At 57.7% G+C, this 21,447-nt stretch overlaps 2 protein-coding genes across 5 annotated transcripts in view; one reads left to right on the forward strand and one right to left on the reverse strand.

Moving 5' to 3' along the window:
• SAMD11 (sterile alpha motif domain containing 11) overlaps positions 1-9,547 on the forward strand; it is a gene marked incomplete at its 5' end in the record, with an annotated part of 101,988 nt that extends 92,441 nt beyond the window's left edge. For all 4 annotated transcript variants that reach the window (XM_082777249.1, XM_082777251.1, XM_082777250.1 and 1 more), the window contains 3 exons: positions 3,695-3,819; positions 6,765-6,875; positions 9,220-9,547. In XM_082777249.1, coding sequence (XP_082633375.1) covers positions 3,695-3,819; positions 6,765-6,875; positions 9,220-9,468 — 485 coding nt within the window. In that variant the 3' untranslated portion in view covers positions 9,469-9,547. The remainder of the gene's footprint in view (positions 1-3,694; positions 3,820-6,764; positions 6,876-9,219) is intronic.
• Positions 9,548-12,010: 2,463 nt separating this feature from the next.
• NOC2L (NOC2 like nucleolar associated transcriptional repressor) overlaps positions 12,011-21,447 on the reverse strand; it is a 34,429-nt gene continuing 24,992 nt past the window's right edge. Inside the window, exons 16-19 of the mRNA XM_082777253.1 lie at positions 19,392-19,505; positions 16,445-16,580; positions 14,531-14,674; positions 12,011-12,962 (exon numbers count right to left, since the gene is read on the reverse strand). Of these exons, the coding sequence (XP_082633379.1) occupies positions 12,832-12,962; positions 14,531-14,674; positions 16,445-16,580; positions 19,392-19,505 (525 nt within the window). The 3' untranslated portion in view covers positions 12,011-12,831. The remainder of the gene's footprint in view (positions 12,963-14,530; positions 14,675-16,444; positions 16,581-19,391; positions 19,506-21,447) is intronic.

The following is a 21,447-nucleotide window of genomic DNA, read 5'->3' on the forward strand; positions in this document are numbered from 1 at the left end:
CTGCAGCGTGCTCGTGGTGGCCCTTCTGTACCTTTTATTGAGGTTAAAAGGCCCCCGTTTGCACCACAGCGGGTCAAGGGTGGTTACGAGCACCAGCAGGGACAGAGCAGGTCCCAAGCACATAAAAAAAGGCGAGGGCGATGTGATGGGTTAAGGGACCTTGCAATTTCGGGGACCTTCTCCATAAACTGTGGTTAGGAGAGATGTGAAATATCACCAGCTTCAGGGAGAGGTGAGGCAGATGACTGGCAGCAAGGATCTGCCCTTCAAAGGGAAGGGTCAGAGGTTTTGTGCCTGGAAGGGAGGCCGGAAGGTCAGGGCAGGCTGTCGGGCTGCGCTCAGCTGGTTTGGAGCCAAAATTGTTCCTTTCCCTGCAGCAACTTGCCCATCGGGTGGGCCAGACCGGCAGGGAAACCGCGACTAGCTCTCCGCCATCCCCAGCCGAAAACCAAACCCCGCTTCGCCTAATAATAATTAGCGGAGCAATTAGCAGGAGGCAGGAGCAGGCGGAGGAGGGAGACCGGGGAGGGGGGCACGGCACGCGGGGCGCCGAGCCTGCCTCCTCTCCGTGCGGAGAGCCGCGGCAGCGGGGAGCGCGGCTGCCTGGCGCTCATTAGAGCTGCCTTCCAGCCAGGAAGGAGGAAGCGATTTTTCGATGACAGGCAGGTGGCCAGCCTGATAAATATTCCTGCTGCCGGGGGCTGCCGAGGCGTCCTCGCAGGAGCCCTTCTCTCCCAGCCATTAAGGGAAGAAACGCGCACGGCTCCGGCGCGCATCGGCCGCGCGAGGCTCCGCGGGGAGGACGGGCTGTGCGCGGGCTCGCTGCCTTCCCCCAGCGAGGCCCGGGTTCCTGTAATAGCCCATTTATTATTATCACTTCGAATTTATATCACCGGCCTGTCTGGAGGCCTTGGCAGAGATGAGCGCTTCTGATTTTGCTCCTGATTTGTGGAGCCCGACTCAGGTCTGGTCCTGAGGGCGGTTTTTGCTTTCGGTGGTGGCTGCGTGCAGGGGAACAGCACCGGGCTCGGGATCCCTCGTGCCAGGAAAAGCTCCTGGTTTGGGATCAGGGCACATCCCGTGCGGATGGGGGAGCCGGGAGGAGAGCTCAGCCGCTGAAATACCGAGGGTTGCATTGATCCCAGGGGCCCTGGGCTGCGCCAGGGTAATGTGCAGCAACAAAAACACAACCCCAAAAAAAGGGGTTTTGGCCCTTGAGGAGAGGCTCTTGGAGGCAGCCAGGCAGGCAGAGCTGCACCAACCTCCCCCCCTTGTGTGCCAAATAAATCCCCGAATACTTCGGAGGGCTGCTCTGCTCTTTTGGCCTGCCTGGTCCCGGCGTTGTGGCACGAGACAGGGAAGGTGGTGCTGGGCCCGGGAGGCTGAGCTGGCTGGAAATGCCGGCTCCTCAGGGCCTGCAGCAAGGGAGCTCCTGCTGCGGAGGCAGGGAGCCGCTCGGCGTCCCTGCCGGGAGGAATATTGACGGCAGCCAGAGCCGGGTCGATTCCCGCAGCCGCCTTCTGGGGACCTGGCGGCTGCTGCCTGACCTCATCTCGCCGAGGTTTCAGCAGCCCTGCTCCCCTCCTCCTCCTCCTCCATCCTACTCCTCCTCCTCCTCCTCCGGCGAGGTGAAGGATGGAGCGTGCAGGAGGCTAAAATCCTCGCATCGATCCGGAGGCTGGAGAGCAATTAACGGGAGGCTGCCGCTGGGAGGGGGCGCAGGGCTGGCTTTGGAGGGGGAGCGGTGCCGATGGAACAGCAGGAACACCCCCAAAAGGGGCTGCCCCCCCCACAGCGGGCCTGCTTTGTGCACCGGTCCCCCATTGGCACCTGAAGCCACCTTCAGCTTCTCTCCCAAGGCAGCTGGACGCTGGGAGGAGGGAGAAAAATTAGAAATGGATCGCGGCCGGGGGGCGGCGAGGGCTCGTACGTGTGGACACCTGCCCACGAGCCGGGGCTGATGAATCCTCCCCGGTGCCTCCGCGGCGGGCCCCATCTGGAGAGCTGCTCTGCAATCCATTAGCAGCCTCCCGGCCCCTCATTTATCACGGGGCGAGGCGGGGGGGCCCTGGCAGGGAATTGCTGCTGCCCCGGCGGCGCGGCGGGGCCGGGTGACATGTCATTATGGCACCAGCAGCCGCGTCCCCTCGCGCCGCTGGGCACCGATTTGTCCTCATTCCCCGAGCTGCCAGAGCGGGGAGAGGTCCCTGGGGGGGGGGGGAGCAGGATGGGACCCCCCCAGCAGCGATCTCCAGAGCCCCAGCTCGGGGTGCTGAGCACCTGGGGTGGGATCTGCTGCAGCCACAGGGAGCCCCGGGACTGGTTTCCCACTGGTTTCCCACTGGTTTCACTGGGAAGTGGCGTCCTCCCGATGGGTTTTAGGTTCTGCAGGGCAGAGCCCGAAGCGTGGCTCTTCGCCTTCCCCCTCCCACTGATATTTCCACCTTCCTGGCATCACCGGGAAGGGAAGGCGAACTCTGAGAGAAATCCTGTGGCCACGTTGTGTTTCCTCGTGTGTGGGGACGTGGAAAACATGCCTTATTCCCACCCAGCGGGGCTGTTTTACTCCGAGCATCTCACCCCAGCGCTGCCCGTGCCCAGAACAGAGTGATCCCATGAGTGTGGCTCCAGTTCCTCCCTTCACCGAGCTGCGGCCGCCCTTCCAAAAAGCAGAAAGAGAATTGCCCTGCCCCGGGAAAGAGCAGCCCTTTCCTCTCCTCTCCTCTCTTTTCCCTGCCACCTTGGGCCGTGGTGGTTTTGGCAGGCAGCCCCCGTCTGTGGCTCCCCGTTTTGTGGCTCTGCTGGGTGCGCTCCCCACCAGGACTTTTTGGGGGCCGTGTTCCTGGTGCTGCTCCAAAGCCTGGGGGACAAAACCTACAGAAAGGATCGTTTGGTCAGGATAAACCCCTGGGAGAAATATTTTTGGGGGTATTTTATTGCTTCATGCCCTGAAGGGACATGTTTTGGTGCAATTTGTTGCTCCGTGCCCTTTACAAGGGCCATGCTACGTCCCTCATAAACTTTCCCCCTGCCCAGCACGGCCACGGCTGCCCAGGTCCTCGTCAATGACCCCGACGTTGCCGCGCAGCAGCGAGTTCCTCGTGTTAAGAACGCTTTATTTTTCCCCAAAAAGTGGCATTTTCTGGAAATGGGTTTCTTCAGTGCTGGCACAGCTGGGACCCAAGTGTGGTTTGGTGGGACGGACGGACAGACGGACACGCAGGGGGCTGGGGGAGAGGAGAGCAGCCCCCGGGGCAGGCAGCATTCTGCTCTGGGGGGTGTGCAGGAACACCCCTCGGGGGTTGTTTTTATTTATTTTTTTTATTTATTTTTATTTATTTTTATTTTTTTTCCCCTTCCTTCTTTTTGCCGCCCTCCCCCCCATCCCTGCCCTGCAGCTGAAGAACATTAAGCACATGAAATGCATTAGCTGGGATTTTTCCTTCCCCCCCGATCTCCCCCCCCCACCTCCCCTTTCCAAGCTGGGGACCTCCAGGAGGAAGGGGCCTACGAATTGACCCTGCCCAGTGCTTTAATTGACAGGTCATTAAAGATGAATGTGCGGCTGGAGAAAAATATTCAGATTGCAGGCTGCTTGTTGTCCGTGTGGGATTTTAATGATTTATGTTTCTTTCTCCTCCCCTCCTTCCCCCCTTTTTTTTTTTTTCCCCCCCCTCGCCTCCGAACGCTGCAGGCACCATGGGAGGTCTGTTTCTGGATGGCGAGGAAAGCCCCGCGCTGGAAGACATCAGCAAATGGACAGTGGAGGACGTGTGCAGCTTCGTGTCCAACCTCTCCGGCTGCACCGAGTACACTCAGGTAAAGCATCCTCCAGCCCCAGCAGCCTCCCAGCCCTGCTTCTTTTTCCTCGTGGCGTCCATCCCCATGGGTGGACAGCCCGGAGCCCTGCGCTCCCTGTAGCTCATTCGCCTTGTGAATTGCACAATAAATCCTTGCTGCTGGTGCCGACCCCAAAAGCAAAAGGGTGGATGGGAGCAGGGCAAGGCTGGGAGCTTCAAGCTCTCCTCCTGCGCCCGTGGGGCAGAGCAGGGACAGAACCGGTGGCACAAACATCCCCGTAAGCTCCGCGCTCACGCGTCGCAGTGCTGCTGGTGGTGATTTTTAAGCTCATCCTAGGATGCCTCTCGGTGTGAGGTCGCGAGGTGCAGTACAAAAACCCAACCCCGTGTTTTTGGCTTGCGCGCCCGCCGGGGCCCATTATAAATGCCCCATTGAGAGCGCGCCGCCTGCGAGGGCGCAGATTCCTGAGCTGTCTGGGACGGCCTCGTAAAGGGGGTCCAGTGTGCTGGGAGGGGGGGGAGAGAAAGCAGCAGATAGAGAGGCAAAGGGCCAGCGCCGAGGACAATCCTGCCTTTCAGCAGAGACGCATCCGAGGCTGAGAACGGATCTCAGGAGGGAGGAAGGAGCAGCGCTGGGCTTTCCGGACACGCTGCTCCAAGAGGAGCTTCCCCGACTGGCAGCCAGGGAGGGCAAAGCTCTCCTTGGGCATCCCGGCTGGCTGGAAGCTGATTGCCAAAAAAAAAAACCTTTTCTCCAAAAAAAAAAAACGTTGTCTCTTCAGTGCATTGGGCAGAAGTTGTGCCCCCTGTGAGTCGTTTTGAGAAGGGGGAAGCTCAGCACCCAGCTCCTGCTCTGCGCGAGGTTCCCTTTAGGTCCTGCTGATGTTGGCGTGTGCCCTGTGGAGAGGTGCATGCAGCTCGCCCCGAGGGGATGGGGAAGCTGGGACACAGCCTTTTATTTTCTTTATGGAAGCCTGGAATTGCCCCACAGCTCCCCTTAACTCCCAGGTGATGGGATAACTGTGCTTTCACTCCCAAATCTCTTTCCTCCACTCCCAAATCCCTTTCCTTGCCCCCCAAACCCTGACGTTAATCCCATCACAGCGTGCTTTGTCACCACCACCTGCAAACCAGGGCTGCTTTGGAGCAGACACCTGTGTGTGCATCCAGGATTTAGAAAAGGGAATGCTTCTCAGAGAGGTGGAGCACACAAAATGTTCCCTAGGAGGAACGAGAGGGGTTTGGGCTCCCTGTGGCTCAAGATTTTGGCTGGCTGGCTGCTTGCAGGAGGGTATCCATGCAGCAGCTCTGTGCGTGGAGGGGAGCTCGGGGGCTGCTGCTGGTGAGGACAGTGAGGGATGGGGTCAGCACGTCCCCGTGTGCTGATTATTTGCTGGGAGGGACTCGAGCCCACGCAAAAGGCTCCCAACCCAGGCTTGCTGCTGCCCGTGCCAACAGAGCGCCCTCGGCACCGTGGCGCCTTGCCCGTGTTCCCACAACGGCACAGGGATGGGCACAGAGGATGGGAAATCACCCGGGAGCCGGTGGGAAGCGTGGAGAAATCCTTCCCGCAGCCACCTCGCCGGAGGCTCATCCATCCATCCATCCAGCTCCACCTCGCGTGCCAGCCCCCGGTGCGCCAGCGGGGAGAAATCAATGGCTCGGCGAGACAAAGCAAAACGCTTCACGCTGCCGGGAGCAGCTCTCAACAGCCTCCTGGCGGGGGCCCCCTGCTCCGGTGCATTTTGCTGGGGGTGCGTGGTGTGAGGGGGTGGGTTGTTCCGCGCCGTGGTTAGGTGCTTAGCAGGTTTTTTACTATGTGAAAACGCCGGCGATGGGGGGAGAGCCAGCTCCGGGGCTGCGCGCCGCAGAGCCGCCTGTTCCCGTCTCCAAAGCCGCAGCTGCCGGGGAGGTCTGGCAGCGACCCGCAGGCTGCTGCTGCCAGGAAAAGCCAGCGAGAGCGTGGTGGTATGCAGTGCGTGTAGAGCTCAGGCAAACAAGAAGGTTTCAGCAGAAAAACCCCAAGTCGCTGCTGCTCCCGGCCCCCGACAACCTTCGGCTTCGTCCCCGCCGCGGGTCGGGACCTGCGGGACACCCGAGGGCAACGCTGTTCTCGCTTGGAGGCTTTTTGTGCCGGGTTTTAGCGCTGAGCGAAGGGAGGCTGCTGGCTCCCGGCCACGCTGGCTTCGCAGGGAGGAGAAGAAATGGGTATATTAAGTTTCGTGAGGTCAAGGAGCAGCAAAACGCTGCAGTCATGGGCGGCTTTGCTGGTGGAGTCTGGCAATAAAATAAAAAAAAAAAAAGGCTCACAGCAGCTCAGCTGCCGCTCCGAAGGGATGGCTCTGGGCTAGGGGCTGCTGAGAAAGAAGCCTCTAGAGGAAAATAAAATTTCTCCTCGCCGTGCTGCTCAGTGAGGGCACTGCTGTGTGAAACCCCCCCGCGGCGAGGCGGCAGCATTGGGCGGCTCGTTTGGGCAAGGCTCCAGCGCGAGCCGGGCTGTGAAACGCTGCGGAGCGGCGCTGTGGTTGGGCTAAAAAAAATACTAAAAGCACAACAAAACAGGCCCAGAGCTGACATCCCCCGACTGCTGGCAGCTTCTGCTCGCGCTACGGAGCTCGGGCATCCGGAGCAAGCCCCCGGGGGAGCCTGGTGCAAGCACAGCCCTGCTGTGCCTACAAGGACCGGGGCCGTAAGCTCGCGTAGCCAGCCCTTAACCTTTGCAGCACGTACTGGGTGGAAAACTCCTGCACAGAGCTCACTGCAACACTGTTGGGCTGCTGGCTCAGTTTTTTCCAAATAGCCAGAAAAAAACGGTGTGTGATGTAGGATTTGTCAACAATTTAGATTCGTATGGTGTCGTCTGTCCTTTTTTTTGGGGTTTATGTGTTGGCTCCTGGATTCAGGATGTAAACGCTGCCCGTGGTGAGGGATCTCAGCCCTGAGCCTGGCCCCGTTTTCCCGCAGGTATTCCGCGAGCAAGCGATCGATGGTGAGACCCTGCCCCTCCTGACAGAAGAGCACTTGCTGAACAACATGGGGCTGAAGCTCGGCCCCGCACTGAAGATCCGCTCTCAGGTAGGAGCAGTCCCACTGCCGGGCGGTACCAAGGGGCACACGGTCAGGCTGGAGCAGCTCCGTTGTCCCCCTGGTTTAGTGGCTGTAATTTTCCAAGTGATAATCGTTTAGTTCTTTAATTTGGGTTTCAGGAGCGCGCGTGCTGGGCTCCAGAAATGGTGCATGTGCTCATCCATCAGTCAGGCAGCTCTTCCAGGGCAGACAGCACGCAAATAGCTCGGGACGGGGATGCAGAGAGGAGCCTAAATCGACCCCGGCGAGGTGCTTGTGGCGAGGGAGAGCAGCTGCAGCCAGGCAGGGGAGGCAGAGGATGCCAAATCAGCTTCACCTGAAATAGTCTGTGGGGCCTCGAGCGGGTGATGCCATTTCGGGAGATGTGTTTTTGTTCTAGACTGGCTGCAGGGCCTCCTGCTGCTCCTTTCCCTTGTGCCCAAAGGGCTCTGGGCAGCTCCGTTTTGGGGAGCTCGAGGCCCCGAGGCATCTCGCAGGCTCAGCATCAGCTGCTGGGCGCTTTCCCTCCCCAGTAACACCAAGCTCTGCCCCTCCTCGGCCGTGCTAGCACAAACCTGCTGCCTGTTTATTTCCTCCTCAACAGATCGGTTTGCTCCCGTAGCACTATTTCTTTAAAGCAATGCCAATCCTCCCCAAAACACCTTTTTTTTTTTTTTTTTTTTTCCTTTTTTTCTCCTGCCTTGGCTCCCAGCTGCCCGGGGAGGTTTGCTCGCGGTCACAGCGACCCGTTACAGCTGCCTCCAGCTCCTCTTGGACACGAAGCTGGCCGAGCAGCTCTGCTCCAGCTGCGTTTTGTTTTCCCCAAACCCATCCAAAAACCAGCACCCGGCCCCTGCCACACGTCAGGACCAGGCGGGGCTGCGCGGTGCCACCGGGCTGCACACGGGAGCATCCCTGCCCTGATCCAGGAGCCGTGCGTTTGTTAGGTTATGTTAAAACAATGAGGGAGCCTTTACTGCTTTCCCTGCAGCCCTCACTGTTTACGAGGGGGCTAATAAAAAGGTTCTGTGGGCAATTGTTCCCCGTGGGTCAATTCAGGAGGAAATAAAACTCGTATGTTTCTTAAAAAACAGGGAATGCCAAATAGCTCGCAGCCATACCGAGAGTGGATGTGGTAGGGGGAGGAATATGAGATAGGGGCTGAAGCTCGAAAAACCCTGCTTCGATTTAATCAATAGTGTTTAAAGTTCTCTAATAAGGCAGGGGCTGGGGGGGGGGGGGTGGTAAGTGGGGGAGCAGAGCCCTGATGTTGCTCACTGCATAATGCCCCGGTTGTCTGGTTGGAGCACCAGCCGGTGTTTTTGTTTAAGCCTAAATGCGAACCAGCTGTGTAGGTGCTGGAAAGTTGTGAGGCCTTTGGCCCTCGCTGGGAGGCAAGAGCTGCTGCAGGAGAGCTTTCTCCGGAGCTGCAGCGGGGAGAGGCTGCAGGCTTACAGCTTCCTGCGCCGCTAACAGAAGCCACCCTGTAGCCAGATTGCTTTTTTTTTTCCCCCCTCTTCCCATTAGAGCAATTCCTGCTCTTCAAAAGTGGGCAGCGGGCGCTGGTCTGCAGCTTTCTAGCACTTTGGGGCTGGCAGAAGCGTTCTGGTGAACCGGTGGTGCCTGCGAATGGGATGGGATGAGGCAGGTGTTGCCAGCTGGCTGCACCCCGTACTCGGGGCAGCTGCCCAGGGGGTGACCCCAAAGCCTGGTGCAGCAGGGCGCACGGGGACGGATGCTTCCCAAAGCCACGTTTCAGCTGGGGCCATGCAGAGCACGGGCACACGTGGCTGTGTAGCCTTACCTAGCACAGGCTCCAGGTTTCCACAGCCCCTTTCTGAGCCCTGAGCATTTCAGGGGCTGGATTTGGGTCAGCGTTGGGGTTTCGGGCTTGCTTTCAGCCTGGAGCACAGCAAGGCCATCAGCATGGGACACATGCAGGACACGTTGCAGGAGGGATTCTTGCACTGCCCATCCCAGCACAGCTTTAGCCTGCGAGGTGTGAGCAGGGCTCCAGCTCCAGCTGCACTTTGGGGCCGTGCTCTTTGTGAGCCATGCCCCAAAGCGGCCGGCACCAGAGGGAGCGCGCTGGCACAACAGAGCCCTGTAGGAAAAGGGAGAGGGGGAAGAAATCTTCCCAGATCTTCTCCAGCAATCCACCAAGGGAGTTTTGGTGCAGCAGGAACAGCAGCTCTTCATTTAAATGGTGCCACTTCCCCGGATTTGGGACCCTTCAGATTTCAGCCCCTGGGGCACTTCAGGACCGCGCAGCCCCTGGGGCTTTCCAGAGCCAGGTTACGCACAGGCTCAGCCCTTTAACCCCTGCGTTGACTTTCTGTTTTTTTTTCCCTAGGTGGCCAAGAGAGTGGGCCGAGTGCTGTACATGGCCGGCTTCCCCATGGCTTTCCCTCTGCAGCCCCCTGGTTTGAGGCCCCCGGAGCGGGACCTGCCCCCCGCCGACCTGCGGCCGTCCTCCACGGGCAGCGTGGCTTCGCCCTTCAGCAGCGGGCTGCCCTCGGCCAGCCGCATCTCACCAAAGCAGGAGAACGGCAACCCCGCCATCCTCGCCGGGCTCAACGACACCACGAAACCTCCCTCCTAACCGCCGGCCGGCTCGGGGCTGCTGCTGGAACTGAGCTTCGGCTGGGGGAAACCCAAGGGAAGGCGGCGCGAGAGCAGGAGAGCCTCCCTCGGCGCCAGACACGGGAGCAAGGAAGGGAGGGTTTTAAGGTTTGGTTTTGTTTTTTTTTTTTGGATGCATTTGCTTTTTGTTTTAAAAAAACTCATGGAAGTTTTAAAAACTGTATAAAGGGAAGGAAAGGAAACTATCCAAAGATGTTTTTCGAGGCAAGACGAGTGAAGAGGAAGATGATGGTGGAGGACGGCGGCGGTGCCCTTCCCTTCCACGCCCCTTCGCGCTCCCCAGGCTGATGGAGAGCTGGGAGCGGGGAGGAAAAAAAGCTCCTCTTTGCCTTCAGAGCCACACGGCTGGCAGCAACTTCTGGCAGTGACTCGGAGCAGGGCCAGGGACCGGGCACTGCTCCTCCCACCGGTACTCAGCACCCCTGAGGGAAAAGGAAACAAACCCACGGAAACGGCAAGCGAGCGCCTTCCCAAGCAGCTCCTCCTCCCGGGAAACTGTCCTCAGTTCCTCATTCAGGTGTCTATGCATCTCTAGCGACTTTTAAAACAATACCAAAGACAGACAAAAAAATAAAAAAAAAAATAAGAAAAAAAAATAGAAAAACTTAAAACTAAAAGGCAAGTTCCGGTCCATGTTTACTTCAGTGTGGATGGTACGGCACAGGCGGCGCGCGGCCCCTCGGCTGGGGGCTGCCCTCTCCCCGGCGCCTTTTCCTTGCAGCACACACCCAGGAGGACTCTGCTCCAGCCCCGCAGAGCTGCTTTTTTGTTTTTTTTTTTCCCCTTGTTTTGTTTTAAAGAAGAAAAAAAAAGGAGTGTGTGTGCTGATTTGGGACGGAGGGTCACAGGCCTCACTCCAGCGTGGCCCTCTCCCTCTTGTCGCGTGTCCTACGGACTCATTTCTACGTTTGGGTTATTATTATTTTTGTTCGTTTGTAGGGTTGGTTTTTTGTTCCTTTTAAAGCCTTGTTACAGAGGTGGATGTAGTTGCACATTCTGGCCTGCTGTGGACCATGAGACGGATACCTGTGCGTTCCCAGAGGAGGGGGAGGGATGCTGGGGGGGGGTCAGGCTAAAAAAAAAAAACAAGGGGCAGAGTTTTTACTACTGTGAACGAGACGGAAACTCCTGGGGGTGACCTCCTGTGACTTGTACAGTTGTGAGCAACAATCACATGTGGTACTTTTCTCTCTCTCTCTCTCCCCTCTTTTTTTTTTTTTTTTGTTTAAACGTTGCACGTGCTGCCGTTTTTTCTTACAAAAATAGCTTGGTGGTACATTAGCTTCTTTATATTGTAAAATAATAATAAAAAAAAAAAATTGTCATTATCCATCACATCACGATAAAAATGCTTTCCAGCAATCAGTTTAAATAAAAAAGAAAAACACTTAATTTACAAATGGTACCTGGCTTCCTGAGCCCCTCCTGGATGGGTCCTTTACCCACGAAGCCTCTTTCATCGTGTGCACCACTGCTGGTGGTGGGAACCCGGTGTTAAATGGCAAAAAAAACCCTCTTTGCCCAGCAAAGTTAAGGGAAAGGAGGCAGAAACAACCTCTTTCTTTTGGAAGAGAAGGTAAGTTCAACCTTTTTCTTGCAGTTAGGGCCCTGCAAGCCTCGTCCCCGCAGCCACATCCCAGCTGTCACCGCCTGGGGACAGCGGCTGCGTTACCAGCCTGGCCCCTCAGTCTGGAGCAATCCCGACCCCTGCTAAAGCAGCAGGTGCTCAGCCCCCTCAGGGCTCTCTAAATAATAAATAAATAATAATAAATTATTGATTTCTGAGGATACTCCCTCCTCCTTAGGGGCCAAAGGGTATCTGGGCGCGTGTTTAGGGACAGGACCAATAATTATTTTAACTACAGCCCGGGGGAAGAAAGAAACCACAGCACCCTTTCTACCTCCCCTAAGCTCCAAAAAACCATCATGAACTCTGAAGGAAACAGATCCAGTTCCCCCCCAGCCCTCTTATAGCAGTGATTTACCTGTTACCTGCACAGCAAGGATGTTTGGAAGCAGGAGAGGAGCAGCACGGGGTGCAGGGCAGGAAGAGCAGAATTACAGCTTGGTGTGGGTGTCGCTCAGGGATGGGGCGAGAGGGAGCACAGCAGCCAGGCTGCAGGACACGTGGCCTGACTGGTCCCTTTTGGCTGCAGTAAGGGAACGTTTCTGAGCTGCGGTTAGTTCTGCTCCATGAAAATAGCCCTTAAAAATACCTCTTTTTAAACGTTTTAAAGAAAACAGCTCGTCTTCTTGCGGTGTGCCTGGAGGGGCACACGTAGGCAGAGCAGCAGGCAGTGATGAACAAGCCCGTGCAGGCAGCTTGGCCACCCGGGTGCTGACGCCGAACGGGGACAGAGAGGAGTAAAGATAACATTCAGCCCTGCCTCCCTCTCTTCCTTTCCAAGAAATCTGCATGAAGAAAAAAAATACTCTTGAAAGGCACGGTTAATGTTCAGGAGTGATTTTTTTGTCAGATCACTCTGAGAATACTTAAACCTGGTTTTTAGGGAGGGAGGGAGGGAGGCAGGCTGCCCCTGTCACACTGCTGCTTGCAGGGCTCACAGCCGGCAGCCGGGCACGTTCCCGGTGCCACCACGGGTGACAACAGGACTGTCACAGCGCACAGGAGCACCCTGAGTGCCCCTTGGCTCACCAAGCACGTGGATCTGGGGTCTAGCCAACAAATCCTGGGCAAATCCTATAATTTTTCTGATGTGAAAAGCGTATTTCCTACGTTATTACCTCGGCCTCCTCTTACTCCACCCTGCTCACACCCCAGGGCTGGTTATTTCAGGCTCCCACACACTCAGCATCCTTACAGCCCAGGCATCTGGCTGAGCTGCCTCAGCTGTCCCCGATAAAAGCTTTCCCTTTGCAGCAAGGACACAAATCTCCAAACGCTCTGCGCACTCCTTGAGGACCCCTGGCTAAAGAGAGGGTTTGGGGAGAGAGCAAAACGGGGGGGCAGGACAGGCAGGAGGCCCCTCAGACAAAGGGGCTGCTCCTTCCCCTGGCCAGCAGAAGCTGAAAAGGGAGCCTACGTTATTTAAACCAGATTTTAATGAGGGCTTTTTATTACCTACGCCGAGCAGTTTTACTGGATTTGAAGTGCCCCAAAAAAAAAAAAAACGTTACCAAAAATATATAGAGTCTGTAGAAAAAGCTGGAGAAGTCCAAGCGGCTGCTGCGCCGTGTCACCGTAACAGTCCTTGGTGGCACCTGGGGATGGGTCCCCCCTCTCCTTACCACCTCCTGGAGCCCAGCTGGAGGTGCTGGAGGCTGGGGGAGGTCCGGAGGGGCTGTAGGGGCCCGGAGGTGCTCAGTCCTCGTCAGAGAACGCCAGGTCCTCCACAACGTCCTCGCCGCCTTGCGCCAGCTGCTCCAGGTCAGCCCGCGACAGCCCCCGGGGGCAGCTCCTCTGCTTCCGCGGGGCCTCGGTGCTGTCGTCCTCTGCGGGTGGGGAGAGAGAGAGAAAGAGGTGTAAATCCTGCTTTACTGGGGGGCAGGTGGAGGCAACTCGTCGCTAATTAAGCCCAGAGACTCGTTAATTTATTGGCAGCGCTGCAGCTCCCCGAGAGCGGTAGGTGAGCGCCGCAGGGCGCAGCGCAGGCTCCGGGGAGGGGGGAGAGGTAACGGTGCCCCCAGGCACGAGGGAGGGGACGAGGCAGGCAGTGCCCCCAGCCCTCTGAGCAGCCTTCCCCTCACGGAGACCCCTCTTGGGGGGGTGAGGAGCTGCCAGAAAGGAGCTGTGACAGCCACAAGGCTCCCAGGCACGAGCTGAGCCCCGAGCAACCTCCTTTTGGAGAGGTGTTTTAATAAACACGACGCAGAGCTGCTGTTTTCCGGGGGCTGTGCACGACTCCTCACGTTCCCCTTCCTGGTGCAGCCTCCCAGAAGCGGGGCTGGAGCTCCCCTGGCCCCTCGGACCATCCTGCTGAGCCCCTGCCAGCAGTGTGCAGGCTCAGCACCAGCCCCTCGGAGCTTCTTTCCGTGCATCCCCTGCTCCAAAAAGGACACAAAGCCACCTCTGGCTGCCCACACCGGGCTGGATGCTCACGCTGAAAACCCCACTAAAGCACCAGGTCCCCCAGCCCCCAAGAGAAGGTGATTTTCCCTACGTGTGCCTGCATACAGAGGTGGGCAGGGAGGAGCAAGGCTGCCTCGTCCTCCTTGCCAGCGCTGCCAGAACATGCACCGAGCCCCCGTCTATTCCGGGTGAGGTGGCTGGGCTGTGCGTGCCAAGCCACAGCCATCTGCCACGCCGAATCAGGCAGGTTTTGCTCTCACTTGGCCTCTTTCCCCCTTCTGCTCCCCAACCTGGTTAAAAAAAAAACCACCCCGGGAGCTTTTTGTGGCTGTTCCCCGCAGCCGCGCATCACGCCCAAAGGCAGGCAGGGGCGCAGAGGCTTGGTCCTATAAACCCCAGGCCTAAGCAATGGCAAAAAAAAGACAAAAAAGGAGAAAAAAAAAAAACAGCAAAGGAACAGCAGAGCAGGCAGAGGAGCCCTGGCAGGCCCAGCTCCCGTCTGCTCGCGTGGCAGTGACTTGGCAGAGGCAGGAGCGAGCCCAGCCGGGGTGCAGGCGGGCTCACGAGGTGGCTGCGGCTCCGTGCGAGGGCCAGGAGGGGCTGGCACAGCTGCACCAAAGCCTCCGACCTCCCCGGTGGCACAGCGTTAGCCCCGAGGAGGAGCTCAGCCTCCACACCTCGCCTGCGGAGAGCCTTGAAGCGAGGTTTCTGTGCCCTGCCGGGCTGGGCTGTACTTGCCGAGTCTGTTTGAGCCTCTCTGCAGGAGGCCCCTGCCAGGAGATGAAAGGGACTGGTGGCTGCGCAGCCCTTAACCCCTTCGCTCTCCGCTCGGAGCTGGCAGGGCTCCCCGTGTGCGTGCAGGGATCCCTCCTGCCTCCCCACAGCTCACAGGGACAGGGGAGGCGGCTCCTTTGTAGGATGCAAAAGGCGCCTCGGGCTCCCAGCGCTGTCAGGAACGTCCCTTCCCCTTTTTCCTAGGAGCACTACTCACCGTCGGAGTCGCCGTCGTCTTCCAAATCTTCCTCGTCCTCCTCCACCTCGTACTCTCCCTCTTCGTCGTCATCGTCCTCACCGTAGTCCTTGCTGCTTGCTTCGGAGCTGTCGTCATCCGATGCTGCTTTGGCTTTGGATTTCCCTGCAAGAGTTTTTACAGCGTAAACAGAAAATCACGGGCAGCACAGGGCATCACCACCCCGGCACGTGCTGAAGGGGAAGCTCACCACTCGCTTTCTCCTGCCACATCTCCCCACGAGCCTTTTGGCCTCACACTGGAGCCCGGAGAAGGATGCCCAGCGCTTCAGAGGCTCTCCCCTTCCTCTGCACGGGGATTTCACCAGGCAAATCAGCGCCAGGAGACGCCGAAACGCATCCCCAGGGGAGCAGCACCTCGAGCTAAGCCCGGTTTGCCTGCCCTGCCTCCCGACCTGCCCAGGCAGCTTCTTGCTCACATCTCAGCCCGCTCTGCCAGGCTTTTTTTTTGCCCCAGCTGACCCGTGCTGCTCGCTGAGCCGGGTGCGGAGCCATCAATAAGCTCCCTGCCAGCGCCGCGCCGCCACCGATCCGTCAGCCCCTCGGCCCCCCGGGGCAGCCGAAGCTGTGGCTCGTGCAGGGAGCCCCCCGGGAGCTGGCTGGCAGCGCTGCTGGAGGCTTATTGATGGGCACCTGAGCAGCTCCGGCGAGGGGAACGCGCTCATCCATCACCCCGAGCACGGGGAGGAAGCAGGGGTGGGCAGGGAGCGGTGCTGGGATGTTCCCGAAGGCTGGGACGCAGGCAAGAAGTGGCTACGAGGGGATTTAGGGAGCTGCAGCCTTCCTGCGCCCCGCCGCCGAGCTGGGATCCTGCTGCCTCTCCCCCTAAATTCCCAGGGCAGAAGTCAAAGGGTTTCGTTGTGGGAGGCAGGAGCACATCGAGGGGATGGTTGGGGTGCTCCAGAGCTCCCCTCTCTCTCCCACCGACCCCGAGCGCTGCCCCCGCTGCCTTCCCTCTGCAGCCAGCCCCGGTGAGGAACATCCCAGCACCCCACGAGGAGCAGGAACAAGAGCTCATCGTGTGCTTCTCCCCAGATACTTGCTCTTTTCCCAACCTCTCCAGATCCCAGGGCTCTATCTCAGCAAACCGCCCTGCTGCCACGCCGATCCCTCACTATCTTGCCCGTTCCTTGCTGGGACACCTACAAAACTCCACCAACTTCTACCTCAACGCAAGTTTTCCGACCATTTCCTCCTCCTGCAGCACAGAAAGCTGTGAGGGGGGCATTGGTGCCGTGCCAAGCTTTCCTTGAGCCATGTGGGGAACTTTTTAGGCAGGTTCCACAATTTACTATGGCCCCCTCGTGGTCGGAGCCAGCGAGTGGCACCATTTTCTCCAGAGGCTCCGGACTTTCTTGGCTCACCAAGAACACTTCCAATGTCACCTGCTAGAAAATAAATTCATCCCAAGTGCATGCAGAGAGAGGGAAACTGTTTTTCCATCAAAGGTTCTCGTTCTGGTAACCAGCCCCTGGGCTAGCTGCTGTTTGCAGTGTATATGGTGAAAATCAAGCCCGCTGCCAGGTAGAAAAACGTTTTTGATCCTCTTTTGCATGAGAGGAACAAAAGTTGGATTTCTGCATCTCCACCCAGCGTGCAAAAAAGGCAGCAAACGCTCCTAAGTTCTCCGAGGCTTTGGGTCAGGCGTGGAAAAGAAAGGACTAAAGCAGATCCCAAGGGTTTAAAATGAGCTGGAGTGACAAGGTGGGAGAGGGAGAGGAGGAGGAAAGCCTCCCAGCTGCCTTCTGTCACTCTGAAAAGCCCCCACCGTGCTGTGCTCCCTCTCCACGTCAGTCCACCTTTTGAAGTGAACGTGCATCTCCCTCAGGGCAGCAAAACCCGGCGAGGAGAGGCGTGCCCAGCCCTGCAGCCCTACCTTTCACAGCAATCCCAGTGCTCTCCTCATCAGAGTCAGTGTCCAGCTCGAAGAGCTCCTTGAATTCCTTCTTGTCTTCCTCCTTCCTTTCCTCTTGCTTCTTACGCTTAATTTCGGGGAAGTTCAAGTCTTCAAGCTGGGAAAAAAAAAAACAAAGAAAACACCAAACCAACGTTAAGCACGACCTTAATTTGTGCTTTTTACACACAAAATGCTGAGCTTAAACGCAGGAACTTGGCTTTGCCCTGCCTGTGGAAGCCACGCTGCCAAGAGCAGTTGGGTCAGCCAGGGATACAGGGAGGGATACCTCTGAAGAAGAAACTTTCCAGCAGTGCCCAAAGCCGTGGCAGCTCTCGCAAGCTGTTTTCTTGGCCCTAAATTTCAGCCAAGGTGCTTCAGCTCTGTCTCTGCCACGTCTTGCCCTGTTGCTAGCCCTTCTGGAGATCAATGGGCCAAGCCTTGCTGCTGCAGCCCCAGCCAATATCAATGCCATTAAGTACTTGCAATTGACACCACCTCGCTGCTCTTTACACCTCTCCGGAGGGGGATTAGGGGGAGGATTTACTCGCCAGGGCTCGGGCCAGCAGGGCGAAGATAATCAGAATGCAAATTAAATCCCAAGTGCTCTCTGAACATCAGCTGCCCGCTGCCTGTGCCTGGCTGCACACCTCCTGGGAAGCACTCATGCATTAGCACACATTAGCTTGCTTGGAAACATTCGCCCTGCGCCTAATAACTCATTTGCTCTCTCCCACCCCTCGACGCTCTCCTCTCCGACCACGGCCACTGCTTCACCCCCTCCCAGGAGCTTCCCCCAGAGGGAGAGGCAGCGTTTGGGAGGGTGCAAGAGGCACAGTGTTTGTTCCTGCAGACAGCTCCAGCAGTTTCTCCCGACCTGAAGGGAGAAACTTCATCGTGGTTACGGTCCCCAGCTGGGCAGTATTGATTCCAGGAGCTGAGAGCTTGCAGGCAATAACCTGCAGCACCACGATGGAGAGCCAGAGGCTGGCTGGAGAAGAGGAGAGGGGAGCAAAGCAGGCTCCTGGTTCTAAATCACCTTCCCACCTGCTTTTTTCTGCTACCAGAGACTTCTCCTTCTGCTGGCCCTGCAGAGACCTCGGTGCTGGGGAGATATGTGAAGGATGAAAGCAACCTGTGGGTGCTGGGGACACGGAATCACCACGCTGCCCTGCTGCTGGCAGCCACGGGCAGCACCTTTGGGTGCTCTCTGCCAAGATCCACGCTGGCTGCAGCCCTTGCGTGGCAGCTATCGCTCCTCAGCAGCTCCTCTTTGTCACAGCAGGAGCCTGGCACTGCCCAGCCAGCAAGGAGTTGAGGTTGGAAGCGTCCCAGTCCCTGTAAGCATCAAACAAACCGGAGGAGAAACCCGGATCCTGCAACAAGCTGCTTGCATCGACTGCCCAGGTCCCTGCTCCTCCATCCTGTTCGCCACGAGCCTGGTCACTGCCGCTCCTCCAGCAGTAAAAATAAATGCAAAAATCATTCAGGGGCTCGTTCTCCCTCTGCAAGACCTTCTAAATGTCCCTAGGAGTGCCTTCAGGACCAACACGCAGGCAGCAGGAATCCCCCCCAGCTGCACAGTGACCACAAAGCAGGGGAACGGGGACCTGCCCCGAGCCAGTGCCCGCAGATCCAGCCCGTGTTCATCACGCAGGGGCAGTAATTAGGTAATTTGGGGGCCAGTCTTTTAATCCCCAGCTAGAAGGTCGCTACAGACCGAGTCTCACGAAGCCGATTAGGCTGCATCCCATTAAAAACCTTTGGGAAAAGCAAAGGGAACGGGCAGACGGGGTCAGTGTTGTTATATAAGGCGAGCTGCAGCTCGGAGCAGCTGAGAGCCAGGCTGATTTTTTTCCTTTTTTTTTTTTTTTTTTCTTCCCTGTTATTATTTTTCCCCCCAATGGCTGCTAATGGGACATGGATTTTCCCAGCCCTAATGGGCCTCATGGTGTTCACTCTCCTGCTGGGGCTCACAATGCTGCATCATTAAGCTAGCAGCCCCCACCGAGAGAGACAACAGCCCCATTCAGCACGCCGAGATGTCAGGCAGCCTCAGAGCTCTCTGAAAGCCAACTCCGAAATCTCTCTCCAGGCTTTATCTGTTCAGCCCGCTTCCTCCAGGGGAGAACAAGTCCCTGGCCCTGCCCTCAAACTTCCCCTGGTTTCCCAAGTCATCCTCCTGAGCCTCGCTCTGCCAAGGCAACCCCTCCTTCAAGGGGAGCTCTCCCTTTAGCTGGCCCTGGCCACCTCACGCTGCTCCAGCTCACCTTTAGCACGAGATGGGGGCTCGCCTACCCAGAGCTCATCTCCTGGCCCCTTGAGACAGCTGCTTCCTTACTGGGAAAGTCGTGGCTCGCACCAGTAAGGCCAGTTTGGGGCCAGGTTAGCCCCAATCCCACTTCTTGCTGCCTCTCAGCCCCATGCAACAAGAAGCTCCTTTTGTTCCCTCTGCCCTGGGGGAATTTCTTCTTCCCCCTGTCCTTATCTCGGGGCTGGTGCATGGTGCTGAGCATTTCTAGGGTCTCGCAGGTCTCGTGGCACGCTCCGGGGCTTGGCTCCCAGCCAGCCACGCTCACGTCCCATTGATTATTTTAATTGTTCCCCACCATACGCTGGAGACACCAATTATATCTATTTCCTGCTCCCTGGCCGGGCAGCCCAGCTCAGCCACTTTCATTGCATTAGCATCGAGACAGCTTTTTCCTTTCCTTTCCTTTCCTTTCCTCCAGGCTCCTAATGCAAGCACAGCTCCCACCTCCCCCCCTGCATCTCGTGCCCTGAGGGGTGACCGGGACCTTCCCTGGGGCAGGAGATGTGGGGAATGGCAGGGCCAGCCCCGTGGGGGGAATAAAAGGCCAAGCAGAACTCATCTGGGATCCTCCCCTCCCTGATTTCTCGCTCCAGCGATCAGTCAGGTGTTTCTTACTCTTTCTTTGCCAGTGATTTCCAGCTGGATCTCCTTCTCCCTCAGCTTCTTCCACTGGGTGTAGTACTTCGTCAGAGGCGTCCCCTCCTCTTTGACCTGCTTCTCCCACTGCTCCTGCGGAGAGAGAGGGGTGCAGGTGTAAGGGAGGTTGGCAAAGCTGTTCTGCAGCAGCACCCCGGCAAATGCAGGGAGTTGGGAGCAGAGTTAAAGCACCTACAGCAGGCAGGGCAGACAACGCAGCCTGCTGAGGAGGTAAAGAAATTTGGCTCGAAGCTGCAGGCAGGGATCACAGGGATACCTCGGAGGATCTCTCAGGATAAAATCCACCCCCTGCTCTTGCAAGGGAGACATCTGATCGCCCACTAAGTTCTTTTTTTTTGTTTTTTAATTCAGGAAAACCTCACGCAAGCATTGACAAGCCCTAAATACAAAGGGAGCCTGCTTGCCTCTTCCCCCTGCTCCGTGGCCAAGTGTTTATTTTTGCAACCAGCGTTCCCCCGCGGGGGCTTGGCCTCCTCCCAGCCTTGGGAGAGCGGAGCATGAAAAACACCGAGCCCGCTTCCGAGAGGGGAGCACGGAGGCGAAAACACTGGGAGTAGTGGGAAGCACATGAGATGCTTAGAAGGGTGTTTTTTTTTTGGAAGGGGTGAGGGGCAGCACGTCAGATTAAAGCCCGTTGTTTTTAACCTGCCAGGGTCCCTTTGCTTCCAAGCTGCAGAGAGCTGTGGCTGTCACCTGGATTGCTGCGGTGCCCGGGGGCTTTGTGCTATCCCACAGGATGAAGACAATTTTATTAAGCACAGCCATGACACGGAAATAGGAATTTAACAGGCAAAAGGAGCAAGGGAACAAGCAGCAGGAGGGGTTAGTTTAGATACACTCGTACATTAGCACAGGTCCAAAAAAGTGTCCTGAATCCAAGGGCTGAGAACAAACCCAGAGCTTTTTGTTGGTGCCTGCTGCTGGGGGTAGAGCATCTTCACAGCACAAAGCACAGCAGCAGCTCTAACACGCCTCCCCCGAGCCCAAATCGGCTCTGCTTCTGGGTGATGGTGCGGGCACTGCAGCCTGTGAGCCACGGCGCGGGGAGGAGGGTACGGAGGGACAAGATGATGGAAAGAGCAGGTCCCTGTGACAGGCAGCAGCGTGGAGCAAGGGAAAGGAGCAGTGTAAGGCGGTGAAATCCATCACCCTACATCAGCTCTTGCTCTGGCCCATCACCGGGAGGGAAGCAGAGATGATCTGTGGCCTCCGCAGCCGGCACCAGGCGCGTCGCGAGAGCGCAGCCAGCCAAAACGGCCCCCGGCTGGTAATTCCCCGGGTCCCAGACCCACAGATCCCTTGGGAGCGTTTGTAACACGGCTCCAAGCTCTGCACCGGAGCCCGGGGCTGCTCCTCAGCCTCCCCCCGGCGGGCTGGCAGCGGGGCTGATGGACCTCTGGCTCCGGCAGCGCCGGCTGGAGGAGACGGCAGGCGGCAGACAGCGCGGCTCTCCTGGCGGTCTGGCCCACGAGGAGTAATTCCTGAGGAGCACGGAGTCACCCCCTTCGTGGATCAGGCTCCCATCAGGCTGCCAGCTGCAGGCAGGCAATTTGTTGATGCTGCTCGGGGCGGAGGGCTTCCGAGAAAGGCTCTTCTTGGGGAAGGCAAAGGTCTGGGCGCTCTGATGCGGCTCTTTGGGGTTTAAAGTGTCGGAATCCAGAGATGAAAAAATTAAAATAAAACAATCCCATTTTTCTCATCGGCACGCCTCAATGGGAATTTTAAGAGTGGATGCTGTCGTACCCACCTCAACTGTTTGCAATTCTCCTTTTATTCCTGCCTCTGCATCACCGTGCTGCCAGGGGACACCCAGCACGGATCAAGCCCCCGGTGCTGTGCAAACGGAGAAGGTCACTGGGATGGGGATGGATGCAAATCTGGAAATCCTACAGCAACGAGGCAATGCCTGCCATCATCTCATTCCCTCCCTGGGCTGGGCTCAAATGCAGGAGCTCCAGAGCCCTGTGTAGAGCTCCCGAGCCGTGCTGCAGGTCCTGGCGAGCTCCTCTCCTCC

Source organism: Aythya marila (assembly GCF_965140915.1).
Source record: "Aythya marila genome assembly, chromosome: 21".
In the NCBI taxonomy this organism is placed as follows: domain Eukaryota; kingdom Metazoa; phylum Chordata; class Aves; order Anseriformes; family Anatidae; genus Aythya; species Aythya marila.